The 26,339-nt window shown below is 40.9% G+C and overlaps 1 protein-coding gene across 4 annotated transcripts; it reads left to right on the forward strand.

The window, feature by feature from the left end:
- The first annotated feature begins 3,529 nt into the window (after positions 1-3,529).
- On the forward strand, positions 3,530-25,840 carry ZDHHC3 (zinc finger DHHC-type containing 3). Of its 4 annotated transcripts, none has more exons than XM_018075715.3 (6): positions 3,530-3,859; positions 6,461-6,585; positions 9,823-9,919; positions 11,806-11,887; positions 13,682-13,812; positions 21,960-25,840. In XM_018075715.3, the coding sequence occupies exons 1-6, from the start codon at positions 3,554-3,556 to the stop codon at positions 22,197-22,199; spliced, it is 981 nt and encodes a 326-aa protein (XP_017931204.3). In that variant the 5' UTR covers positions 3,530-3,553; the 3' UTR covers positions 22,200-25,840. The 4 variants fall into 4 exon arrangements, with proteins under 4 accessions (XP_017931204.3, XP_008929450.1, XP_017931205.1 ...); XM_008931202.2 differs by lacking the exon at positions 21,960-25,840 and adding an exon at positions 16,485-18,135; XM_018075716.2 differs by lacking the exon at positions 21,960-25,840 and adding an exon at positions 14,752-15,108.
- The last annotated feature ends 499 nt before the right edge of the window (positions 25,841-26,339 follow it).

Consider the following 26,339-nt stretch of genomic DNA (forward strand, 5'->3'; position numbering starts at 1 on the left):
TTTGCTCCAGACCAGGAGGGACTGACATATTCTATCTGTGTGATAAATTAAATTCATATGCAGCATGGTTGAAGGGCAAACCAGTTAGGGCAAGTTACTACTTCCTCCCCCCTACACTATTGTTGTTGTATTATTTATATGAAAATATTTAGTTGGACAGCATAAACAAAAGCAGATGTTTGTGTATGTAAGAACAAGGTATTAAAAAACCCTCTAATTGGGTCACGTAAGAGAGAAGCTGAGACTCTAAGCTCCTATAGATTGACTCTCAAGATAATGAACACTAAAACACACATATTTCTCAAATAAGGTAGGGTGTTTATGTACCAATTACTGATTTTTCATTTTGTTGTCTAATGATGCCTCTAAACCAAGCATTAAATAGTCAAGTACATTAAATAACAAATTTGTCCTCCAGCCAGAACTGGAGGTCTGTGCTTTGTCTCATAACTCTGCACTGCAGAAATGAGTCTCCAGACTTTCAGACTGAGGTGCCTTGAGGTTCCTTCCAGCTATAGGTTACACAGCTATAAGTTTTTCTTATGTTTTCCCCCCAGTTTAGCTCAATATTTCTGAGAGAACTGTAGAACTTTTATTGGAGTGAAACCAGTTCTTGCACTTGCAAGAGAGATTAATTTTTATTTCACTGGTAAAGTGTACTGTCCAGGACTAAACCCACAGTTTTAATCACTGTGTATTTGTTTAGCTTTCAGTCAGTCTTTGCTAATACTGACTTTGGGGTGACTTGTCAAACTAATTCTTCTGTTAAATAGGAGTTTGCTTTTCCTGTGACTTTCATTCCTTTGCTTTGGGAAACAAAACCTCAGGGGGAAAAAAAAACCACTCAGAGTCTAGGGAAAAAAACCTGAAAGTCTGTGTTCAGGACTATCCCAGTCCTGTTCAGGACTATCCCTGCTCCTGATGTGTCAAGGCTAAGACTTCTGTTTGAAAATCGAAATACCTAAATTACTGTTCTCTTTCTCATTTTTTAACACAATATGATGTTACTGTATACTAAACATTGTTGTCAGGCATGAGTCTTTAATTATGTCAGCCCTGTTTTGAGCTCGCAAACCAGCATAACAATTTTTATAAGATTATTAAATGATGCAGTGAAGGTTAACCTGTTTCCTTGAGGGAGGGGAAGGACCGAGTCTTAGAAATGCTGGTTAAGTCTGTGTGAATATATAAGTACATAATTGTCCTCACAGAAATTGTGAAAAACTGGAGAAAAGGTACGGATTTACCAGTAGGTATAGATTTATCTGAACTTAGACCACCAGATCATTTGGGTAATCACTGTTTATGAAAATTATATAGCTTGTGTTCCTAAGTATTGGGAGTCATGAGGCTAAATTATAGCTGTGGTTAAAATACACAGTAATTACAATGTGTTATGTGAATTTTGTGAATGAGGAGAGGGCTTTTTGTTGTGGTTTTTTTTTCTCGCCAAAGTAAATGACATTCTTAGAAGGACGTTTTTATCTTGATTTTTCTGTTCTGTTTGATGTATGTATAAATACAAGACTGATATGCTTTAACATTAATCCATGTGACTTTCTTCAGATTCATAAACCGTCTTAAACTTGCTTGGCAGCATACTAAATGCTCAAAGCAGAAAGATAAGAAATACCTAATTCTCCTGGTTTATTTATTTACAGTTATGTTAGCAAACAAATATTATAAATGGTCTAGTTCATCTCCTTCTCTTCACCTAGAAACTTTGTGCTCCTGGCTTTTGACTCTTGCTGTGGCAGCAGCAGTTCCAGTCGCCTCTCCCCGATGTCACTCACACTAAGGCACACAAAGTTCATCGCTTCTGCGCTTGGATGTAATTAATCATCCTGCTCATTAATAACCTTAATCTTTGGCCTTAAAAGACTAATTTTCCTCTTATGAATTTGGTCTTCTTGAAATAATAACTAAAAAGCAAACTGTCTTCTTCTTCCCTGTCTGGGTAGGGGCAATAACATTTCCTTTTTGGTTTGCATTATGCGGAATAGAGCTTTCTCCTTGTGCTTGACAGAGCTCAGCGATAACATTTGGAGAGAAGTTTAAGGTCCTAGGTAGTTTTGCAATTTGCTGACTATGTTTTCTGTAAAATTTCTCCCCTTTATATAGGCGACAGTGTAACTTTTTGAACAAGTACAAAAGCAGCTTCAGTATGAACATTTTTGGCAGAAAGCATAATTAATGGTGAGCATTGTCTTCGTTTCTCTGAAATAAAATTGCATAATGCACACTCTTTTTTTGAAAAGCCTGATGTGTTGAAATAGCAGGAGGCTGATCCCTTCTGTTCAGGTATATGCAGTTCAGTGTATTTGGTAGTAAAATTATTGTAGCCATTTTTGTAGAAGGTGGGTCTTTAGAGGTTGTAGTGTTTTTGAGTGCTTAGAGCACTGTGCAAATACTCTGTGAAGAAGTGTCTTTGGAAGAAGCTGCTGGGTGTATAAAGAGCCTCTTTCAAAGCTTAGCATTCCAGGTGTGCTCAGTTATTGAGTGGTGTACATTCACACTGCAAATGGATTGATCCCTTGCCAGAGACTTATGAGCACCTTTTCTGTTTTCTCAAATGCCTATGTTTAGTGGGAGTTACACTGAAACTACAGTAAGTGCCGCATATACCTGGAATATTACAGTTTCTGGCTCCAAGGTGGACCTTACCCTCTGGATAGGCAAGGTGCCTGCAGAGAGGAGAGGACAGGGCAATGTCAGTGTTAGTGCTCTTACTGCCGTGGAATGGAGTTGACTAGAAGTGCTAAAGGGGAGTGAAAACAAATGCCTTTGAGGGATGGAGCAAAGGTGGTGTGAGAGCCATGGCAAAGCAGAAGACTTCCAAGGATTGTAAGGCCGGAGGAAAAGGTGAGAGTAGGAGACAGCTGTTGCTGGGGAAGACCATCCTTCAACCAAGACTAGAAGTTCCCGTTGAGATCTTTGCCTGGGTTGCTTCTTGATCAATTCCTGCAAATCTAATTTTAGAGTGGTTGGGTTTTGCAGTTTTACACCAAAGCTGTGAGTCAATGGCTAAGGAGAAAGGATACTTTTTCTACTTGCTAAGTTACCCAATATCTGTAGGAGAGACCCTTCCCCAGATCTGAGGCAGCAAGGAGGAACCCTGCCAACTGTGCTAGGTCTTTCCTCTTTTCCTCACATGGCAGTGCCCAGTTCTTGCTTCAGTTCCTGTTGGGGCAGCTCCTCTTGGCTGCTACCTGATGACTTTTTCTTCATTAAAAGAAAGGCTTGTTGCCTTTCTGCAGGGGAAGGTGGAGGTGGCACACAGGTGGACCTAATGTATAATTAAGCACCTCTTAAAAGCACTTAGAGAGTCTTCTGAGTAAGAAGTGTTCCGATAAGTGAAAGGGTGTGGTTTCCAAATCCATTATTTCGCATTTGATTTATTTACCTTTTTTGCTTTTTCAACTGTCTTTCTGCAATTCTGAATTTTCCATGTGATCGCCGTGCCTTTCCGTGAGCAGAGGGCCGCATGTCTTGCAGAGCGGTGAACACTATTTCTGATTCTCTTTTTCAGATGCAAGTATGGACATAATAGCCTATGATGATTACTCCAGTCCACCGCTTCAGAGATATTGAAAGGACACCAGAATACCTCCAGCCAGAAAAGTGTGTTCCACCTCCTAGCCGCGCTTCCCTGGGAACAATGTGGTTTATTCGAGATGGCTGTGGTATTGCATGTGCTGTCGTTACCTGGATGCTGGTGTTCTATGCCGACTTTGTAGTCCTTCTTGTCATGCTAGTTCCATCAAGAGATTATGTTTATAGTGTCATCAATGGCACACTGTTCAACACCTTGGCTTTCCTCGCTTTGGCTTCACATTTTCGTGCTATGCTGACAGATCCAGTAAGTATACCTCTCTCTGTGTGTCTCGGAAAGAAACAGGCGGTGTTTTTCTTGTCTGCTAGATGTTGGGTAACTCACTTGCCGAGTGAGTGGCAGATTTAAATAATCTTCTGTGTGTCAGCCTGCTGAGTGAGGCTGCTGATGTGGTATGCTAATTTTTCATCCCACTCAAGTCAGAAGCAAAGTCAAGGACCCAGCTTTAGATTCCCAGTGTGTGAGCAGCTCCTCTTTTTCACTGGGAAGGAGAGTGTTTCTCTGACACTGTTTTCTCCCCAGTGGCAGATCTCGTGTTTGTGGCTTGTCATGTCTTGACAAACAGTAAAGCTGGAAAAGCTGGTTTTAGTTGTCTGCCTTGGCAAGTATTGCTTCAGCAGAATGGAGCAGAACGTGTGTTGTTTTGAAAAGCCATGTTACCATCTCACATTCTCCTGATTTTGTTGAGTGTATTGGACAGTGCTGAAATAAATACTGTGTGAGTGTGCTAAGAGCTGTTAGGCAAGTTGGGAAGCATCAGAGTTGTAAGACTTCCTTGTGTGGATCCGTAGGACATTGCTCAGAGAGATCTGATCTGCTGCTTTGTCATCTTTCAGCTAGTGAGAAGATACGGTTTAGCAACATGAGGCTAATGCTGAGTGGCCTGTGATGGTTTATTTGCTTAATAATTCCTGGACAGTAGATTCAATTCAAAACCCCATTTCCAATCGTCAGTGGAAGGAAAGACACACTTAGATTTCTCTTGTCCCCTTCCTCACAAGCGTTCTTGTTGCTGTTGGGAGTGGTGGTGTACCTCTGATACTCTCTTCCTTCCAAATGTCATTTCCTACTTCCAACCTTGTTAAGGTGCCATTAAGAGTTCAGAACAATCTTTGCTTCTTAGATTCCAGTTCTTCCAGAAGCCACAGCAGTGCAGAAATGGCTTTATTTGGGGCGGTCTCACAATTTATAGTAAAGACGGTTGAATTGCACACTGTTACTGGGCAGAACTGTAAGCAATAGTTTATGCTCTGAAACTTCTGGTCATTGGACTGGGCTGCAGCAGTTTGTTAGATAGTTTGTGTCCTAAGGGTGGTGGTTGTTGTTAATTACTGTATGTTGTGTGGCTTTTATGCCTAGGGACCTTCAAGTCGCTGGAATTATTTTGCAGAGTTACTAGAAACTCTTCTGAAACAAAAGCTATATTTTGAAACAGGCTACATTGGAGAAGCAGATACAATCTCTATTGAGAGTCATTTGGAAAAGATATGTTAATTCCTAGTGTGAGGTGGGATTTATTTGTGTGGAGGGCAAGAGCCAGTGGGATTTTGTTTCATTTTTTTAATGAGGAATTCAGCTAAATAAAATGCAGAAGGGAAGATACAGAGAAGGGATGCAGCAACATCTGGCAGACAGTGTGAGTCAGGGATTAAGGAAGCTGCCAGGACATGGGGAGCCAGGGGCACGTCTGGGATCAGAATGAAAGAGAAATCACTGCTGAGGCAAACAAACAAAATTCTTACTATAAATAAATGAACACCTGAGTTCTTCAGAATTGATAGCATGTGTCTCACATTTCAGGAACTGCTTCTTGCTAAAACATTCCTAAGGTTTTGAGCTTTGCTGAGTGTTGAAGAGAGAGAACGTGAGTTGTAACATTTTGGGGAAGTTGGTTTTCGTAATTTTTTTAATTGGTCAGTCCTGTTGAGAGTTTTTGTGGAAAAAACTATTGCTCTAGAAAGCCTTATAATACTGGTTCAATATGCAGTTCTCTCACTGGCGTGTATCTTTCCTGTTTATTGCTGTTAGGACGTTGTATAGATATGTTAAAAAGAGACCGTTCTGTCAGAAATCTGTCAAAATATTGCTTCTCTGTTTTTATTTTAATAAAAAAGCCTTAAATTCACAGAAGTTAATTGTACCAATGTACCAGCAGTGATTTCATACAGTATGTTTCATGGCTTTTTTTTGAGGGGAGGGAGTTTCTTTGATACAGTTTTTTTGAGCAAAAAAGACAGGAAACTCATGAACTTGGGCTCCTGCATCAGCAATATGTTACCTATTTAAAGACAGCTAAGAATGTTTTACCTAGTCTTATTCAGGTGGGAAGATTTTTAGTGTTCACTGTTTGAATGTTAGGCCCTAATTTAAATAACAAATACACAGTGGAAGGATAAATATAAATACATGAGGTGTTTACCAGCAACTCTTAGTGTACAAAATGATACTTCAGGAAGTAGCTGCTTGTATGGAAATAAAACATCTGCTGTTTCCATCTTGTGATACAAAACACTGGCATGATAAATTTGTTGATGTGAAAAGAGGGGTGAGGATTCTTTAATATTTTAAGCTTATGATAGGATTACAAAAGAATAATTGCTTAAGTGAGGATTTATTGATGTTTAGAAAAACCCAAAAAACCCCACCAGAATGATGTTTAAGTATGTGATTCCATATTTTAGTACCACATTTTCATTTCTTTTCTGAATCTTCTTGCAACTCTGTTGATCTTAGGGAAGTTTTTATTTCTTTCTTTTTCCTCCCCTCCCGTAGTTTTAAGTCATCCTGTCGTTCTTAGCAGTTGTAATGTCCACAGGTTAATCTTCTGGTTTATTTTTTTTCCTGCAGGGTGCTGTACCCAAAGGTAATGCCACAAAAGAGTTCATTGAGAGTTTGCAGCTAAAGCCAGGCCAGGTGGTTTACAAGTGCCCAAAGTGTTGTAGCATCAAACCTGACAGAGCACATCACTGCAGGTAAAGTCTCTTCTGAAGACAGCTGTATTATTAAGACCTCAAGAATTATTCACCAGTGTGCCTTGATCTAAATTGTTATTGGAGTCTGAGACTGGAGTGGGTAAATTGAGAGACTGGTATCTGAATTCTGTTGCCAATAGTGCCAGACACATTTAAGTTTCTCTGAAAAAATCTCAGGCCTTTCCTAACAAGTTTTTATCTATAGGACACTGGGGCCACTTAAAGTGAGAAACACTTAAAATGAGTGCAACCTTGGCTCCAGCCTTGTAATTGGCATTCCATAAATTTTCATGTAAACGTGACTTAAAAAGAGACATTATATACCAGAAAGCATAGAAATCTAAAAAATGTAATGTCTCTCAGAGAGTCAGTGTCTTTTCCATTTTTATTTTTCTTCACAAACCCATTTGTCGAACTGCGTATTCTATTGAGAAGTGATATTTAAGTTAAAACTAAAGTACAGATAACTGTATATATTTTTTAAGAGCTCAGACTTCCACATTTTTATTGAGTACTGTGACTTTGTTTTGTGCTATGTGATAGATCAGTATGCCTACTGATCTGTCATGTCCTTTCTTTTTCTGGTAGGATAAACTTCCCGGAAGAGAGTAACTGGTAGTGAGCTTTTTAGTACTAAAGGGCAGTGAGCAAAAAAATAACTACTTCCTAAAATTCTCTTCTGCTTTTAAAGCAAGCGAACCTGCTTTCCAGTAAGTAGTTAATGAGTTTGCACTGGTGTCACTTCCTTACCTCCTCAAAACCCAATACGTACCAAGAGAGCTTGTACCAGGATTACTGCTGATTTGTGCAGTGGTCTTGTGGGGAGGGGAATACATGGTACTGAGCTGAACAAACTTGTTCTGCTGTTTGCATTTTTCATTCTTACTTTCAGAGCTTTAGTTTGCAAATGTTTTTCTTTTTTGTTGTTTTTTTTTATTCTAATCAAAATCAGGAGTTGGTTATTCATCAGGAGCAATGTGATCATGCTTATCACTTATTAATGCTACTGTAAAATCCCCTCTGACAGCTCTTCAATTATGAATGAAACTTCACATCTAAAATGCTGTCTTGATGATGACTCACAGCATAGGTAAATGAAGACAACCCTGGCTAAACACAAAGCCTCATCACTGTGATCCTTTTTTCTGTGCTTTAAGATAAGGTTTTAGACATTAAGATTTGGGAAACTTATCCACTGAGCACTGATGCTGTTGAGAATCTTCAGTCAAAAGGTTTTCTATGGACTAGGAAGATTTATTAGACTTTAACACATCAAGGTTGTGCATATGCATCAGAAGGAGATATTGCTAGTGGTATGCCAGAGGGACCAGGATGTTTTTTGATTCATGTTCTATTTAGTGAGTTCCCTAAGCCCAGTAAGCTAGTCCTGCCAGCATTTGGAAGCTGGGTGGTCAAATGGGGGAGAGTGTCTGAGATTGGGTAATCCCTGCTGCCTGTACTTTTCAGTCATGGTTTCTATGTTTCTTTTTCCACCAGCTAGTTTCCTGTTCTGCTTGTCATCCAACTGCTTTTGGTATGTGTACAGGGAATAAAACCTCTCCTCTCAGCCTTAGCTACCTCTTCCACATCTGTGGCTTGGCTGCTTCAGATTGTCTCTCTGGGGAACTAGGACCTAGGAGCAGTTGAAGGGATTGCTTGGGTACTCCCCTATTTCAGAGTCCAAGGGAAGTGTGTGCACATCTACAGACAAGGAGGCATCCTCCTCTACACCACCTGCCCCACCTTCCCCCCTCCTTTTTTTTTATTTTTTTAAAGCAGTGGTTGATCATTATAATACGAAGCACATTATCTGGCAGATGAATTGTTTTTACTGTGCCAGCTGATTGCAGTCCCCATGTAGCTCAAAAATAATTTCAAGCTGCTTGTTCTGGCAAAATGAGACTTTTCCCGTTTTCCACTGCACCTGGGGCTGGAAGGTAATGGGGTACTTGAGCACACCTAAGGAGAAGCATCTCCTGATCTGGCCCCATGCTGAGAGGCCAGAGCCTGCCTGACTGACCTTTCATTTAGGGTCAGGGTTATAGCAACTCATTTGTTTTTCAGGCATGCAAGTATCCTTGGGGATTACTCCCTCCCACCACGTAGAGTGAGTGAAAGGCTGTTCTGACAGAGAGGTTTTCTATTATTTATTCATACGTGCAGATAAGAACATGTTTTTGTTTGAGTTTCCCTTAAGCGTTTGGGTGTTGAAGTTTATTGTTATATTAAGGTCAAAATACTTTTTGTTATAAGAAGAAAAATAAAATTAGCAGAGCGCCCAATCCTTTCTGTTTCAGGGCTGCCAGAATTGTTCTGGAATGACTGTTTCCTTTCTGGGTCCATTGTTTGTTTGCTTTGGGGTTTTGTGTTTTTTTCATATTTGATTTCTGTGCTTGTTTGTGCAATGTGGTATCAGGAGACTGCCTTTCGTCTCCTATCATATGAGAAAGCAGCAAAGAAAAAGACTTCCTTTATTATGTGAATTGAAGCAGTTACTGACTAAGCAAGAGAATGATGTCCAGACAAAGTAATAATGTTTTTCATATTTGACTTCTGGCCACAATGTGCACGCTGGCAAGAATTTGAATTTTGATTTCATTAGCCTGGTTTTGTGAAGTGCTTTAACATCTAATTTCACCTTGAATGTGTATTGTGGTACTGTCTTCCTGACTGACTGCCACAGCTATTTTATATTAGTATGTGGCTAACCTCGATGTCAAGAATCTTTTCTAGTGCCTTATTTAACTTCCTTTTCTGCAAGTTCCTGCTGCCAGCAAATGTTGGTAAATAAACCGTAGTCTGTAATTAGCAACTCTGAAAAGTATCTTTATTCATTACTGCTTTTTGTATCTTTCTGATTTCTCTTTGGTTTTAATTTCTCTTTGGTTTTAATTTATGGACGTTTTCACAGACGAAATAGGTTAAAACTAAACAAAATCACAGATTTTTTCCATCTGCCCAAATATATTGTTCAAATATTTTTGATATATTTTTGACAGAACAACTGATAATGTGGCATTAATTTTTGCAGTGGTGATTTGGTATTCTATGGTTCATTTTTAACAGACTTAGTCAAGATAAAAAAACCACAAACATAAATATGGTGACAAGTAAATTTTTTAAGATTCAGATTTCACTTCTGATTCTTTTCTGTAGTTTCTTTGTCCCCCAAACCCCAGTGAAATCTTATGTTCCTGGAATGAAAAGTGCTGTTAATAAAGACCTCTATTCTTTCAGTGTTTGCAAGAGGTGTATTCGGAAAATGGACCATCACTGCCCATGGGTCAATAACTGTGTAGGAGAGAATAACCAGAAGTACTTTGTACTGTTTACAGTAAGTATTTTGCAAGTGATGCTTGAGGCTGTCCAGTGGGAAGGACTGAAATGCAGCGTGTAGTCTGTGAGGCAGCTCCCAAAGCTGGCTTTCTCTTCCTTCCTGTTTTGGAAGAACTTTACAGGGAGCTGCTGCAGACTTCTGTTTCACTAGTTAGGGAACACACCCACCCACTCACCCACACAGACCCATCCACCCACAGCAATGGGAAAAAACATCATGGGAAGTATTTTCAAGGTTTTTTTGAGGTTTCTTTTGGCAGTTGTTGAGCATCTATATTGTAATGGGAGTGGTTTATTGTGGCATTGAGCTTTTTGATGCATGGGCCATCCTTTTACTGTGGCTGGTAGGGTCCCAGGGTGTATATAGGGCTCCTAAGCTTTATGGTTGTATGAGTACCTGTGTGGGATCATGTAATAAGAGCTGTTGCTACATCTTAAGCGAGGAGTGGGAAGTCTGCATCCCCTTTGGCAAGAATTATCCACCTTTTAATTGCAAGGGGTTTATTTTTGTACTTGAAAACCAAGGAGGTGTTTGACTTTTTGTACTATATCTGTAGCATGAGTAAGAAAACAGCAGTGCACACTTGAATGCTGCATATTTCTGGAAGGGTTGAAATGTGTTTCATCAGAGCAAACTGTGAATATCCCGTGGGAGTAGTGTGAACATTACAAGGCTGACTTTCAGTGATGCTCTGTTTTATTAATAAATCTTTTGAGACATCTGCAGGTTTGAGGAAGACTGTTCTCATATTACCAAGTAACAAGGGGGAGATTTTCAGTTAAATGGAAAGGCTTAGTGTTCTGTGCTGTGGTTTGCTAGGATGTGGATTACAGAACAAAATTAATCCCGTTTCTTTCCTTTGAGCAAGGTTGTTTTTTCACCTTGAGTGAGCTAGGTGTTTTAGTCCTATCAAAAGGATTTCAGTTTCTATTAAAACTTGACATCTACTTTCAAGCAGACTATATTAAACACTTAATGGAGTTGAGAGAAACAAACTAAGGGTTGCTGGTTTTGTTCTTGAGACCTGAGGAAGTGAAAGAATGGCAGCATACTGAACTGGAAAAAAAAATATTCCCCTATTGCCTTTTACTGCTTCCACAGGGATTTCTTTTAACAAAATCTCTCTCACTTCTAGTATCTGCTGACCTTTGTCAGAGTTTGTACGTTCAGGAGAGTCATATTTTTAGTCCTGTCTTGGTAAATTGTAATGTATGTGTAGTACTGCATATAGTTTCTGTTATAACTTTTTGTTACATACACTTTCTGTTACAAAGCTAAGACCTAGTTTAAAACAAAAAGTATTTACTACCAAGTATTAAAGCCAGAGAGAAATTTTCCATGCAAGCATCTGCCTCAGGGAAAGCGCTTATTAAACAAATACATCATTTTTCTGAGCTCAAGCTGGAAAACAGATAAAGTGCGTTTTCTGCTTAAAACAAATTAACTGTTGTTTCTCTGGGAGACTACAGGGCTCTCAAGAGCAAGGATGTAAGCTTTGACAATGTGATACCTAGATGTCAGTGTTACTGTTCTCTGAAAGCTGTGTTGTACATAGGGGAGATAAGGACACTAGACTGAGTGGAAGGCCACTCTGGGACAGGGGAGGCTGAGTTTGGTATCCAGCTGGCTTTGAACTCAGCAGTCTCCCTCCTATTTGCTCAGAGCTGTTAGTAAGGCCAGAATGAGTCTGTGTAGTCTTGGTGTTTGCCAGCTTCATGGTGCTTGTTTAGGGGAGATGGAAGAGTTTGATCGTTTTTGGAGTTGTTTGTGGTTTGGTTTTGTTTTGAAACATTAGCACTTTGCTTTATTTGAAGTATTGGGAAGATGTAGCATTTTGGTCTTTAAACTCACCTGGTACCTATATTACATCCTTTATTTTTCAGATGTATATAGCACTGATTTCCCTGCATGCTTTAATCATGGTGGGATTTCACTTCTTGTATTGCTTTGAAGAAGACTGGACAAGTGAGTACCAACAAAATACCTCATTAAGATATCAGATTAGTTTTTGAGTAAGAACTTATAATGTAGTTTACTTGTTTCAGAAGAATGCTGTCAGGGCTCTGCTGTGCTATCTCTTTTTAAATTTTTTTTAATGATCAATCCTGGAACTTTATAATTCTTTTTGACCTGCTGGGATCTCTGTCCTGAAAAGTCCTGTTTCAACTTACACCTGATACTACCTAGGAAAAAGCTGAGATGTAAAGACACCTAACAAGTATGTGTGCAATAACTTACTGTTGAAATGAACACAGCACTAATTTCCTGAATGCCAACACAAGACAAGAGGAATGCATATGCTTTTTTTAAAAGGGTAACGTGAATCATTCTTGCAAGACTGCCAAAAAAACATGCTAACTCAGATCCAAAAATCCACCCTCACAAGAACAAACAATTCCTTTCCAAAAAAAAAAAAGGGCAAACCAAAACCAGAACCCAAGCAGCTCAAAAAAGCCAAAATAAAAACTCCAGCCCTCACTCTGAATCAGCCAGTGAGTAAATTTTTATGAAGACAGTCTATATATGTTTTTAAAACCATAAATGGATATAGGAAATCCTCGAGGTAATGCTGAGTCAAACTGCAAGCTGTCAAAGAATGTGTGTGCAGATGTATGTGCTGCTTCTGAATTTTTTTGGAAAAGGATTAGGTTTTTTTTTCTTGGAATTTCAGTTGTGTTATTCAATATAATGACTGGTTTTAGTTTATACTATTGCAGAGGATATACGTATGAATTGAGTTTGACAAGGTTGTTCTGTGGTTCAAAACTTTGTAAAACAGCTGCCAACTGTCACTGAGAACTGCATTTGCCTACAGTGGCCAGGGCCATAAAGGGAAGGATACATCAAAAGGTAGTTTCCTTTACCCCCTTCCTCAGAGCCTGTTTGTGTGGGGAAAGCACTTTCCCACCTGCCCCAGGTTTAGGTGGCAGAAGAGAGCTGTTATGAGAGATGGATAGGTTGTTGCAGCTCCTTCCATTTGTGCAGATTGTGTTAGCCTCTGATTATGGTGTATTTGTTAAAGCTTAACAGCTCATGAGAAAAATACAGGCTTTTGGTGAGAGTCTTGGATTTTGAAAAAATCTGGAGATGTTCTGACATTTACAACACTCAACACTATGAGCTTGGCCCTATAACATTTTTCTTCCTCTTCCTTTCTTCTGCTTCTCTTTTGTATTTACCTTCTTGGTTTGGGTTTTTTTTTAGCTCTTACTTGAGTTTGCAGTATAGATTATGAGGAAAAATAAGAATTTGGCTTAATCTGACCTTCTTTAGGTCACGGCTTAGAGCAGTTATGAAAGAAGGATACTCTGGTTTTAGGTTGTTGCTACATATCCTCATGTCCTGACTGCCAGCTTGAGATTTCTAATTGACTTTATCACTGTGGAAAATCTGTTAAGACTGAGGTTTAAGAGAGAAGCTACAGCTGAAATGGAGTAGAATAGAGTCCTAGTCAGTATGCTGGGGAAAAACTGAAATGGAAAAGCAAGTTGAAGTGTTGCAGGGTTTGTGTGGGGTTTTTTTTTGTTTATTTGCTTGTCTGTTTGTTGTTGTTTTTTTTTTTTTTAATTGTGGGAGTGATCATTTTATGGTTGAATATCCTCAAGACTGTGAAAGCTTCCATGTGTACTTTTCTGGGAATGGTGACCATATAATTTATTTGTCAGTTTGAGTATGGAAAACTTGTGGCTTAGCAGGTGTTTTGCAGCTGCTGCATTACTTGATGTCTACCTTTCCAACTCTGTTGTTTTGTCTTCACAGAATGCAGTTCCTTCTCTCCACCGACTACGGTGATTCTTCTCATCCTCTTGTGTTTCGAGGCTCTCCTATTTCTTATCTTCACCTCAGTTATGTTTGGGACCCAAGTACACTCCATCTGCACCGATGAAACGGTGAGTGTCTCACACCCTCTCTCCTTTACCTTGTCTCTCTCACCATTTGTAGAAACAGTGAAGGGTTACAGGTTTTTACCTCATTGCACAGAAGGTTCATGCACCCCTTGAGGAAAGATCCAGTGTAATAAACTGAGCTATCACAGTGCTGGATTGTGGTCCCTGAAGGTTACTGTGGGAAGTAGTGTATGCCTAGGTATTGGCTGGGGTGCTGTTTTGATAGTACCTGCGATAAAGTAGGTATTGGTAACTGGGATTACTCTGTAGAGAGTGTTTTTCCCTATGGATTCAAGAACCTCTTTCTCTTTGCTTTTTCATTGGTATTGTCTGAAACTCAGCTGTGCCCTGATTGTCACTATTTACAGGTTAATGTACTGGAAAGCCAAGATGAGTAGGTGGGGGAGGGATACATATACACAAACACACAGAGACTTCTTTTAGCCTGGAAGATTTTCTAGTTTTGGCTACTTATTAAATAGTTCAAAAACTCTTGCCAGATGGAAAAAGAAAAGGGAGTGGAGTAGGCTCATGTAAGCCTGCTGGTTACAGTCTGCTGGAAAGCCATCAAATCATCCCCAATTCAAGGGTGGCATAGTAGAGGTTACATAGCAGTGTTGCAGCCCATCCTGTATCCCTGCATTTTCCCACTTCTGTGAAGATGGAGCTGGTGACTCCTGGGTGTGTTCCCACACTTGTGAATACTTCTAGTCTTCACCAAGCATGCTCAGATATAATTGAATTGACTGGAGTGGTTGGAGAGAAGTGATAGTCTTAAAAGAGTGACAGCTCTTCTTTCCTCCCCTGCCTCCTTTAGGTTTCTTTCCCCTTGATTGCCCATGGCCAGTGGAAGCTAGAATAGGTATATTTGCTGCCACTGGAGAGCTGTGATTGGCGTCATATGCTGTAAGAGCCCATTGCTCCCACGTTTTTTTTTTGCAGTGCTTTTTTTTAATGCTTGGCTTCTGCAAGAGGCTGATGTTCCACCTGTGGCTCTTCTATGTTCAGAGGAAGACTTCATTGTTCTTTCTGATGGGGAGCCCCAGGAAGAAATACAGTGTTCTACAGATCCTGCTGAGCTTGAGTTTATCAATAAGTGTGTAAATTAGCAATACTGCCTGTGAAATTATCATTTGAATTTCTCTGTCTTTGAAACCTGTCAAGAATTTTTAGAAGCTGCTTCCTACAGCAGGGCAACCAAATAAGTTCCCCAGATTTTCCCTTTCCCTCTAATTCTGGGGACTTATAGATGTTAAAGGAGCAATGCAACAATCTAAAATAAAAAATAAGTGAAATATGGTCTCCCCCTGTTGGGTTGTGTGTTTTCATTTTTGTTTTCTTTTTCGAATATGTACCCACAAAGGATTTAGCTCTGTGGAATGTCTCATTGTTGATTTGCTAGCATTGAGCTAACTGTGTCTGGCAAGCAATCTGTTTTGAGCAGAGGAATACTTCCAGGTGAAATTCTTCTTGTTGTGCTCTCTTGCAGTGTTTTACTTCACATTTTAGACCCTTTTTTCACCTTTCTCTTCCAATCACTGGGAGACATCATTCCTTATCTTGAGAATGCTGTCCCACCAAGATGGTTCCTTTCTGCCTGAAGGGACCCAGAGCCCTGGTATTTTGCTCTTGTCTCTGGAGGTGGCATTTACCAGGGATCAGCACAACTCCTGCAGTTGACCCATGCTGTGTTCTTCAGAGCTCCTAGCACCGGTAATTTGAGACACAAAGATGTGTTGCAGTGCGTTAATTCATAGCATAGGAGAGACATGTAGGTCAGGAGAAACCTTACCTTGCAAAAGGTGCAGAGTTAAAGAACAGAGTCATCTGCCTGCTGCTACCCGTGGAAGAGTAATGCTCTACAGTGACTGCACTTGTTCATTTTGCTTCTGTGGCAGCCAGGCATATATGGCTTTCCTGAAAGACCAAATTCACTCTGTGGGTTTTAGACACAATGTGGAATTTTTAATTTTTTTTTTTTAATGTTTTACTAGTGAATGTTTCAGCTGATTGCTTGATGGCTTATTTTTGTTCTACCTCTAACCTTTACTAAACGATGCCAATGATTTCTTCGAATCAGTGTCTTATTTAACCCTTTCTCCCTGCTGTCAGCCCATGCATGTTTTAGCAGTGATTCTAATGACATACAAAGAGGCAAGAGGTAGACTCAGCTACACTGAGCCATGGGCACTTCCTGAACTTGCTTGGTGAATCTGGGAGCATTACAGAGATTATCTTTGGGTTTGTGGGGTTTTTTGTTTTGGTTTGGTTTGGTTTGGTTTTTTGTCTGCAAGCTTATAATGGATTCTTCTAAAACTTTTCCATCTGGTTAGCACATGATGCGTTCAGCCATTAAAGCACATACTTTTTGTTTGGTTTTAAGTGGTGGGGTTTTTTTTATTTGACATCACAGACGATTGGATGTCAGGTCTTAAAATGTTTCTGAAGTATCTAGGACTGAACAAATTGAAAGTAATTTTATTTCCAATGAACGATCTACAGCCTTAATATTTTTTAATATAAAGCAGTGAGAAGAAAAGGAAAGGCAATACAGGTACATTTGTATTTTCTTACTCCATCCTTTGGATAAGGGGTAACTGAGAGTAGACTTCTCCCCGAATCCAGAACTACAAAACCTGAGTATTTGACTGAAAATGTGATATTTCTGTTTTCAGGGAATAGAACAGTTGAAAAAGGAAGAGAGAAGATGGGCTAAAAAAACAAAATGGATGAACATGAAAGCAGTATTTGGCCATCCGTTCTCTATAGCATGGCTTAGCCCATTCGCAACACCAGACCAAGGAAAAGCAGACCCGTACCAGTATGTGGTCTGAGGAATTCTTGACCAGCATTTCCACTAAAATAGAAACATATTACAGCACTACTGTTACAAATTTTCCATGAATGTTTAAAACAAAAAGCAAAATGAACTTTTTTATGTCTATTAAATGGCTGATAATTGCAGAGAAAAAAAAGCCCTGTATTCCACCATTTTAGATAATTCTATATCTCTGGCTGAAACTGCTGCTGCTTTTCTTTTTCTTTTTCTTTTTTTTCTTTTTTTTTTTTTATCACATTAACTTTACTGGCATTTGTTTCTCTCTGCTTTCTGTATGGCATAACTAATGTGAAGGGGATCCTCTCTTCTCTGTTATGACCCACCTCTTCTGAATAGATTCTCATGCTGTCTCCTGACTGTGATGAGCTCTGTGGATGACATGTGAGTGCCAACAGCCCTACACAGACACCTTTGGACTTCCTGAAGGAGCATGTTGCTCTTTCACAAGTGAACTTAAACAGGGAAGCAGATACTTCGTGTACCAAAAGGTGCAAGACAAGAAGGCAACACAGCAAAAAAGCCAGTTGACCTGGTGATTGCATACAGTTAAAGTACTTGAAGGTTGCCAACACCAGTTCCCACCCCACACTCTTTTTTCCTTCCAGCCACAGAACTGATTCCATCTTTCTGGCATTATTTTGTCTGTTCCCTCCCTAGTGTGCAGGAAATTGTTGCCCTTTTAGGATAACTGTGGCAGATTTAGAAGACTCTTTGGATTATTAAATGCCTTACACTTGCAGGAAAGGAAGAAAGCTAATTTTCAAGTGTTTAGAATAGCAGAATCATGTTCTTTGTGTGTGTTTGTCTTGGTAAATGACTTGATAGAGCAATGCCTGCTAAACAGTGTTAACGTGAAAAAAATGACATGATGCCCAGATTACTATAAAGACTCATATTGATGGGATGTGTAAGTATACCAGGGTGATTAATTCTATATTCTTAGCATTGCCCTGGTTTAGAGCTTTGTAAGTCTTTTCTGATATTTGTACATACGTGTGTGTGTGTGTGTGTAAATGCACACACATATATGTGTGTTTTAAATTGGGAAATGTTTATGATAAGGAGCATGCATGCTGTTATGAACTGTGTGGTGATGGAAGTGGGAGGGACAGAAGGCATTCCAAAAACGGGTAAAGCTAAACCATTCATAACTACAACTGACATCTTGTGTTCTGGCAGGAATTTTTTTATATTTTTGGATTGTGACTCCCATGGGCTCATCAGATGAATTGCAGACAAAGGAAGTATACAAATCAGCTGTGTCTATGACTTCCAAGGAATCTTTTCTTTCCTTGGTTTAAAATAAAATGGTATTTTTTTGGAAACTAACCTGTTTAGACTGCTTCAAAGCCACGGGGAAAGGGAGGGAGATTGGGGAAGGAGAAATTTAATGGATGTCTCATTTTGGAAGTAGTGTGAATGCTGCATCTTTTCAATCTGTCAATGCTTCCATATGGAAAACAAATGCAATAAAACTTTTGCAAAAACTTGTTTGCTGTTCTTTCTTTCTTTGCTTCAAATGTTGGGAAAAATCTGTAATGGTTTTCTGAACTTTCACTTCCATTTGTGAGCAGGCAGAAGCATACAAAAGTCAATTAACTAAGTGATCGGCTTTTAAGTTTAAAAGTGAGTTAATTGGTAATACACTGACCTGTTAATCAGGGGGTTTATGTCTCCACTTGGGAGAGGTTGTAACTCTGATTTTAGTTTGCAATGGTGTTTCTCAGAGAATCCTCCCAGCTTAATAATTAAGGGCTGGATCTTTGGCCAGGGTCAGTTCAGCCAGTGTGCGTGGTAACTTGAACTGGTAGAGAATCCGGCCCTCAATATATCTGATGCAAAATCAGATATATTGAAGGGAGAGGCTTTAGTGACTTAGGCAATTAACTAATGAATGCATCTCTTAGTTCAGTTCACTGCTTTAAAAATTTCTTCAGTTATAAATTCTACATTCCTGTTTGGCTTTATTTTAATTAACCTTGTTGGTTATGCATCTTGGAGGAAGATTGGTTATGCTGTTCTGGCATTTTGACCATTGTGGAAAAATGTGTAACTACCAAGTTTTTCTTGTTTCAAACAAATGCAAATTGTTTAACAGCATTATGCAGTATTGATGTTTTCAGTCAAACTGGTTTTTTTTTGAATGAGGCATCATCACAGAAATGCCATTGGTTCCTGTCAGGTGTGTGTGTGGCAGTAACTGAGGGTCCTCAGTTTTACTTGAGCTGTGCAACTTGATGGTACAATTTGAATGATACTAAATGGGAGTCAGTATTAATATGAGAAAGACAAATTGGTTTGCTTCTGTAAAGTATTTTCTTGGGCAGGACAACCCATTTCCAGGTGCTTGTTCTGTTTTAGCTTGGCCAAGAGAAATTGAAATGAAACTCAAATCAGGCTGCTTCTGTATTGGAAAGCTAAGTGGTACTCCAAGCAGAAATAAGTGCAAGGAAGTGCTGTAAGAAAAGTCTGCCTTAATCGTGATTTCCGATGACAATGCTTTCAGTGTCTTAACCATCAAATTGTCACAATGCTTGTCTTTTCATTTTGCTCTTTCATATTTTGAAAGTGCATTAAAAGACATTAATGCATTGCTTCTGACGTGCAAGAGCTGCCCCACAGATCGTTTCTGGGTCAGGCGACGCAGCCCACCATCCTCTGGCACTGGACAGGAGCAGATACTGAGGGCAATAGTGGGGGAAACAGGGTATATCCTCCAGCATCATAGTGGTTACAGGTCAACCTTATCTTACTGTCCCCATGTTTGCAGTGATGTACCTCTTACTGAAGTGGGAGTGTCCAGTATTTTATATTTCTTGGTTTATGTCTTTTTTTCAGTATTGGTTCAAAATTATATAACTTAGAATAGTGAAAGACCATGATGCATTATGGGAAAGATAAACAGGTGTTGGTTTAATTCGATATACAAAATTCCCACTTTCTAAAGTAATGGTGAGAGATTTTATGTAAATATAATATATATATATATTTAAATTAAGTTCCATTAAATAGTGACAAAATGTCTTCAACAGCTGTGCTTTCCTTCCATCCTCTTAAATTCTTTTTAAGGCATAACCTCACACCCTACTGACCATGTGGCTGGCAGCCAAATTAGATCAAGATACAATTATAAAACTTGTGCTTATTTTGAATACGTACTTTGAAGGGATTAGTGAGGTCAGGCTGAGAGAGAGAAAGTATGCCCCTCCCTGCTCTGATGAAGTGCTGCCTAATTGGCATTAGCACAGCCTCAGCCTGACCTTGCTTATCTCCTTGGTTAGCAGATGCTGTGCGGAGCAGGTGAGCGATGTTTTTTATGGGAGGAAAGGAGGGGTTGCTGCCCAGAAGTGTTCCAAATCTGTATTCCCAATCTAGATGGCAGCAGGGATCGAAACAGATTAAGCACGTGATTGAGGGCAGGGTTAAAGCTTGTGCTGCCAGGGAAGGGTTTAAATGCTTGGTGTCTGTCTCTCCTCCTGCTCTGTGCTACTTGTTTTCCTTCTCTCTAGATACTCACACAGTAAGTGCTGCAGTCGTGGTGCCAGTTTGTTACTAATGCATGGGAAGTTTCTGCAGTTCACTAAGGAACAGCCAACAAGCAAAGGTGGTCTTCTGCTTTCAGCTGCTAAAGCCTCTGCCTCCCGGTTGCACAGCCACTGGGTGCTGGAAATGGAGTATCCTGGAGGAAGAGCACATGGTAGTGCTAAAACGCTCTGCTGTGTGCTAGCACTGCTCCTCTCCCAGCTTGCCCAGCAGGGAGGTAAGGTCGGGCCATGGCTGCAGCAGCACCAAGTGTGGTATCCCAAGGGACCAGAGGCTGCAAGGGATTTTTCCCTGGAGCTCTTGAAACTGTACATTTGCAAGCTTGGGAGCAGAGCGAGGGGCTGCAGGCCTGTGCTTAGCATTCAAAGTCCTTCAGGGCTTGACTTTTTCCTGAAATTGCAACCCTGAAGAATTCCTATTTGGTGTCGTGTCATTCCTTTCTTCACATTCACTGCTGGGTTTCTCCTAAGTCAGCACAGAGAAACGGGGCATGAATGAAGCTCAAAAAAGCTTTGCACGTAGTGCTTCAATTTATGGTGTGTTTTCTCCTGGGTCTGCTCATGCTGACTCAATGTTATTGCAAAACTGGGCTGCTGCTATGGTGTTATTTGTAAGGCTGACTGTGAGTGCAGCTGTGCTGCTTGAGCTCCTGTGTGTATTTGTTTCCCCCCACTGCCAAGCTTTGAATGTAGTGTGTCGTTAAGAAAAATCTGTAGAATTAGGACGTGACAAGTGTATCGTTCATCCAGCTCTTCTAATACCCTTCTTTCATACAGTTTTAACTGAATTTGCTCGTTTTTTCCCTTTCCTTGAGTTTCTCAGAACTGGGATCCAGTGTTCTCGCTTCTCTAAGAACAGACTTTCTGTGGTCATTTGTATGTCATTGTGAGTGTATCCTACCCAGCTGCAGATCTGACTCCTCTCTTACATGATACAGAAGATGTGCATAAAAAATTGTGCCCTATTTCACACTGGTAACCTTAAAAAAATATATATTAAGAAAATAAATTTTAGTTCTTTATTTCTACATGGAAAAGGCTACCAAGGAAAAAATGTTGCTGCCCAGATTTGCTGTATCTGTTCTTTAAGTACAATCAAAATGTTTGCTTTACTAAAAGCAATGTTCTTGGAGGGAGAATGAATCAGAATATTGACTGACTAAGGTTCCAGTCCTTTTTTAAGCCTCCACTTCCACCTGTACAGAATTTCTCACCTCCCAGTGAGCTATCTGGCTTGCATTGTGATTTTTTTTTGACAATTTGGTAAATGGAAATTGTGTTCTTAAATATTTGCTCTTAACTGGGACAGAGCGAGCTTCTAGGTGTGGCACTGGTAAATTCCTGATTCCTGGAAAAAGGTGCAGTATTTTGCCTGTATCTAAGCTATTTCAAAAATACCCACATAAGGTGAAACTCTTAAGTTCTAACTGTATTTTGTCTCTCCTTGGAGGTATTCAAAAAGCCATGTGAGAAGAGATCCATGTTTCCCAAAAGGCTGGCTTTTCAGGAGCCGTCTCTGTACTGTAGGCATCCATAGCAACTGATGCCAAAATATGTCCACAAGATTCAGATTGTTTAGGGTTTTGTTGTTAAATTCAGAGACGAAACTCTCACTAATGCAAGATTGTTAACTTTGTTAAATTGTCTTCATTGTTAACCCGAACTCAAATAGCATCAATCTGGCTATAGATAGGCAGTTCTGTGTGTGCTACAATGCCCAAATACCTGCTATAAATGTGAGACGACCCTGAAGTCTTCTCTTCTTGCAGGGTATTGAGCGACTTAAAAATCAGAAGCCAACCTGGGAGAAGATCAGCGGCTGGGAAGGAATGAAGCTGGCATTCGGCGGTACCTTCTCTTTGGGTTGGTTCAACCCTTTTTCAAACCTGAACTGCGAGAGGCCGGCACCGGCTGAAGCGGTGGCAGCAGCTCCTGCGTCTGAAATACTGACCCAAGAAGAAATCGAGCAGTTTCTCGCTCGAGACGTTGCCATCCAGATACATGAATAAGCAAAGCATCCTCCACGATGCCAGGAGAAGCTTTCAGGTGTTTTTTTTTTTTTTTAATAACTTCTCGTGCTGGAGATTTAAGGTGTTGTTTTTTAGCATAGTTTTGGTGCATTAAAAAATTCAGGACCGTTTGTCTGGAAGCTGGGTACAGCACTAGCGGAAGCAATGCAAATCTCCAGAGAGAGCTTTATAAGTGAGGAGGTTCATAAGCTCTTTTTCAGACCTGTTCCAGCTGCTTTATTGAGCTTTTCTTACATGGCCTTTAAGGACAGTTTATAATTGTCAGATAGAATGGTTCCAGTTCCCAGAAATGTGGAAGTCTGGTTAACTAGGGTGTCTGGTTAATCTTTTGTTCTTACAGTCTTTTGGAGGACTAAATGTGTGATGGCAAGATTAGCCCAGCTCTGAAAGTTTTTGTGAAAAACGCATCCTGTTTAGCCCATCTCATCATATGGATGCTGCTTATGGGTTATGAAAGTTGCTGGTGTGCAGGTCTTAGCAGAGGTGGGATACAGGGTTATGGATGCAGCAGATGGATGAGCTCGCCCTGGGTGTAATTCCTTTGGGCTCTGAAGTATCGCCAGGGGTAAATTTTTACCCTCTGTGCTTATGGGACTGCCCAAGACTGGTGGTGCTTGTCAGAGCTGGTGGGCTTGTGGTGGTGCCAGGCTGGCCAGGAGCATTCGCCTGTGGCAAGTGCAGCCAAGAACAGGCAAATGTTGGCCCTGCCATTGAACTTTTACCCCGGTTTGTTTGCACACAAGATGTGTGGAGCAGGAGCTGCCTGGCCAACCTCTGCAGCCCAGAAAGCAGACAAATTGTCTAGGCCAGGTACCGGGGCTATTTCTGCAGTCAGAGAGAGAGAGAGAGGAACACCCTGCTGATGGAGGTACTGCCATCTCTCCATTTGACTTGTCTAATTTAGATGTCTCTCTTTTTTTTCTTTTCTTGATAGCTAGAGTTAGTTGAGAATGAATAGTGCCTCTTAATCTTACTGTGGTTTAACGTTGTCCTAACAGTACATGCCACTGCACAGGGTTTCATTACTCTAATTTTGCAGCAAGCTCCTGGTGAATTCTGTAGAAGGAACATACATCTCTCAAGGAAGGCATCACTGCAGGTGGCAGTAGTTGCAGCAAAGTCATGCAGAGGAGTTGCTAGGCCCTGTATTCAGATGCACTACAAACACTTGGCATCCTCCAGATGTCAGGGTAATTTTAATTTAGACTGTTTTTCAAGTGTTTGGGGGTTTTTCCCTTCTGCCATATCCCTTAGCTCAGTTGTCATTAGATACGTGTTCCTGGTTTTCCTACCACAGAACATGCTTGATTTTATCTCCTCTTCCCCTGTAACATGGACCAAAGATAACTGCTTCCTCTCAAAAGTAAGAGAAAGGAGGTTTTGGGATGAAAGCATGGTATTGTGAAAGACCTATATGAAATTTTATTATTTATAGGAGTGATATCAAATGGAATTTATGCAGGATTTTTAAAAACATTTTTACCCCAAAAAAGCATCTTAGGATGTATTAATGATGTGACATTCAGGGCTGCTGTGGAGGGATGAGATTCTCTCCTGGACTTGTCCTCTGCCTTTTTCTGGCAAAGGTACTGGAAACAAACGGAGTGCCTTGACTGTTTAAGAACACAGCTTGTTCTTGCTAAAATCCAGGGCGTATTTATGAACAGTTGTCCCATCCCCTCTTCCCTCTGGATGTCTGTCCTCTTTGTCAGTGAAAAATAGATCTAGAAAAAACCATTAGGAACTGTGTATTTATAACCTTTTGGGTAAAGGGAAGCACCCTGCATTTGAGGGGCAACGAGGTACCCTCTCATGTCATTTGGACATTAGGTCTTGAGTGTCTTTGCCCTGTGCAGCAGTGGGATACCGAGGGAAGAAGCTTTCCTACTTCTGTCAGCATCCCACAGGAAAGGGATGTCAGGGCCACACTCACATCTATAAGGGATTTTCTGTAGGGAGTAATGGGGATGTTGAAGGAGGAAGAGTAAGAGTGCCCTTTTTAGCTTGTGTTTTCTAATTTTGGCTTGCTGCTGTGCCTCTGCATCCAGTTAACATCCCTGCCTCTGGTGCTGTGTCTGCAGTGGGAATGGTGCTACAGGGAGAAACTAGATAATGGCTGAAAATCACCTTGAGGCAGGTATATGGGAACATCAGCCTGGGAGAGACCCCCATGTCCTGCATTTCTCAGGACACAGATGCCACTAACATGGTTTTGGGTAGGCATGGATGCAGGCAGCATATTTTCTTCTCCACTCTCAAACCTGGTTCACCTCACTGTGAGAACCAGAGTCCTTTGCTCCTGTTTCCCACCTCTTGTATTGTTCCTCAGGTACTGGCATTTCTGGATTTGTTTTTTTTTTTTAATAGGTGAAACAGAAAAATGGTGTGAAGAGGAGGGTAAGAGCCAGAACAACCGTCTCCCCTCCTCAAATTACAGTTTGAGTGAGAGATAGGGACATGTCCCTGTGCCTTATGCAGAGCATGGACAGCCAACCTAGCCCCAGCTCTGGTGCCCCCACGACCTGGTGGGGTGATTTCTTATGTCCAACACATCAGTTCTGGTGTTTCTTGGCTGTCAGTCCCCCTTGTCCTCCTCTTCTTTCTCCCCTCCCAAAGTCTCAGTACCCCTTGGTGTATCTCCTCTGTCTCAGTGTAGTGTGACAACTGTCAGAAGTCACAGAAGTCTTCAAAAGTTGGAAAAATCTGTTTTATCCACATCTTTAGTATAAACCTCCTTCTTTGATGATTTATGTGGTCGCTTGAGACCAAACATGATTTTCATGAAATTGAAACCAAACCCTCCATTTTCCTTTCCTTTGCTCCATGCTGCAATAGGTTTGTCTTGCCCCTTGTTTAATCATGCCTTCATCTTCAAGCCATGCTGCTGTAGTCCCATCTGGGTTCTGGCTGGACCTTGCTAGGTCCCAGGGAAGGCTCTCCTGGAAATGATGCTTGTGGTGGGGGGCTGGGGAGGATGCTGCCTCTGCACTGCTCAGTGTGGGACATGGTCTGCTGGCAATCCCATCACTGCTCTGATGTGAGGTGTTAATATGTGATGGACAGCGCCATGTCAGACGTGGAAAGTGTTCTTGTACTTCTTACCTGGTGTCTTCTACAGCAGGTTTTCTATGCAAGTAAAGAATTTACATCTCTTAAAAATATTTTTTGCTGTTTGTAACTCCTTTTCATGCCTCCAGTTGCTATTGTATTTACTAAAGAACTAATACTTCATCTGCCAAGGATCACCTGCTCTTCCCTACACTATGGACACGATGCACATGGACCCTGCACCCACTCTGCCTGCAGAGAGGAGCTCCCACTCTGCTGTGCCACCACAGGAGATGGCTTCTTGGGGACCCAGTGCTGCTGTGGGGCACCAGAACACCGTGAGCAGAGGGGCAGCAGGGGTCAGGGCAACCTGACCCCCTTCTGTGGCCCAGCAGCCACCTCTGAAACACAAGAGAGGGGTTAAAACTTTCTTTTTTGCCCTTCCTTTTTTTTTCCTCCTCCCTTTTTATGGGGTGGCACATAATCCGATGTAGTCACCATTTCTTTTTCCCACTCTGTGGCCTTAATGCTCGAGCATTTGCCTTTTAAATAAACAAATAAATAACCCCCTATGTTACTGTGTGACTTAATTTTCTCTTTACTCATGGAAATACTGGAAACCCCAGTGTCAGACTGCTGCTGGCCATGCTGTGGTGATGCTGTGAGGCAGGACAATCCCTTGCTAAAAGTGGGCTCGGGGGTTGCTGGAATGTGCAGTGCAGTGGTGGGCTCCAGCTGTGCACAGCTGTTGCCTTCTGTGTGACAGTGGCTGGAAGAACTCCAGATGTACATTGCCATCAAGGTTCTACCTGTAATCCAGCAGCATTCAGGGTGGAAGGGGAAGAGCAGGGGTTGTACATTTCTAGGGAAGCACTGGTAATGCAGCTGGAGATGGTACTTCTTCCAAAAATGCCTGAAAACCCCCAAAAGAGGTGGCATGGGAAGAAATGTATGAAAAATGGTGTTTGGGGTGACTGTGCCAGGTTTGCCCTTTCTGTGCTCTAAAGGCAAGAAAAGGTGCATGCCAGTACATTCTCCAGATGGTTAGCTGGGAGGGAGAGGGAATCACCC

The sequence above is a fragment of the Manacus vitellinus genome, unplaced genomic scaffold (genome assembly GCF_001715985.3).
Source record: "Manacus vitellinus isolate BGI_N305 unplaced genomic scaffold, ASM171598v3 scaffold_3_pilon, whole genome shotgun sequence".
Classification (NCBI taxonomy): domain Eukaryota; kingdom Metazoa; phylum Chordata; class Aves; order Passeriformes; family Pipridae; genus Manacus; species Manacus vitellinus.

Coding starts and splice junctions, on each gene's coding strand:
- ZDHHC3 (XM_018075715.3), top strand. CDS start 3,554: ATGATGATTACTCCAGTCCACCGCTTCAGAGATATTGAAAGGACACCA. Junction 6,586..9,822: donor GACAGAGCACATCACTGCAG/GTAAAGTCTCTT, acceptor CTATTCTTTCAG/TGTTTGCAAGAGGTGTATTC. Junction 9,920..11,805: donor AGTACTTTGTACTGTTTACA/GTAAGTATTTTG, acceptor TTTATTTTTCAG/ATGTATATAGCACTGATTTC.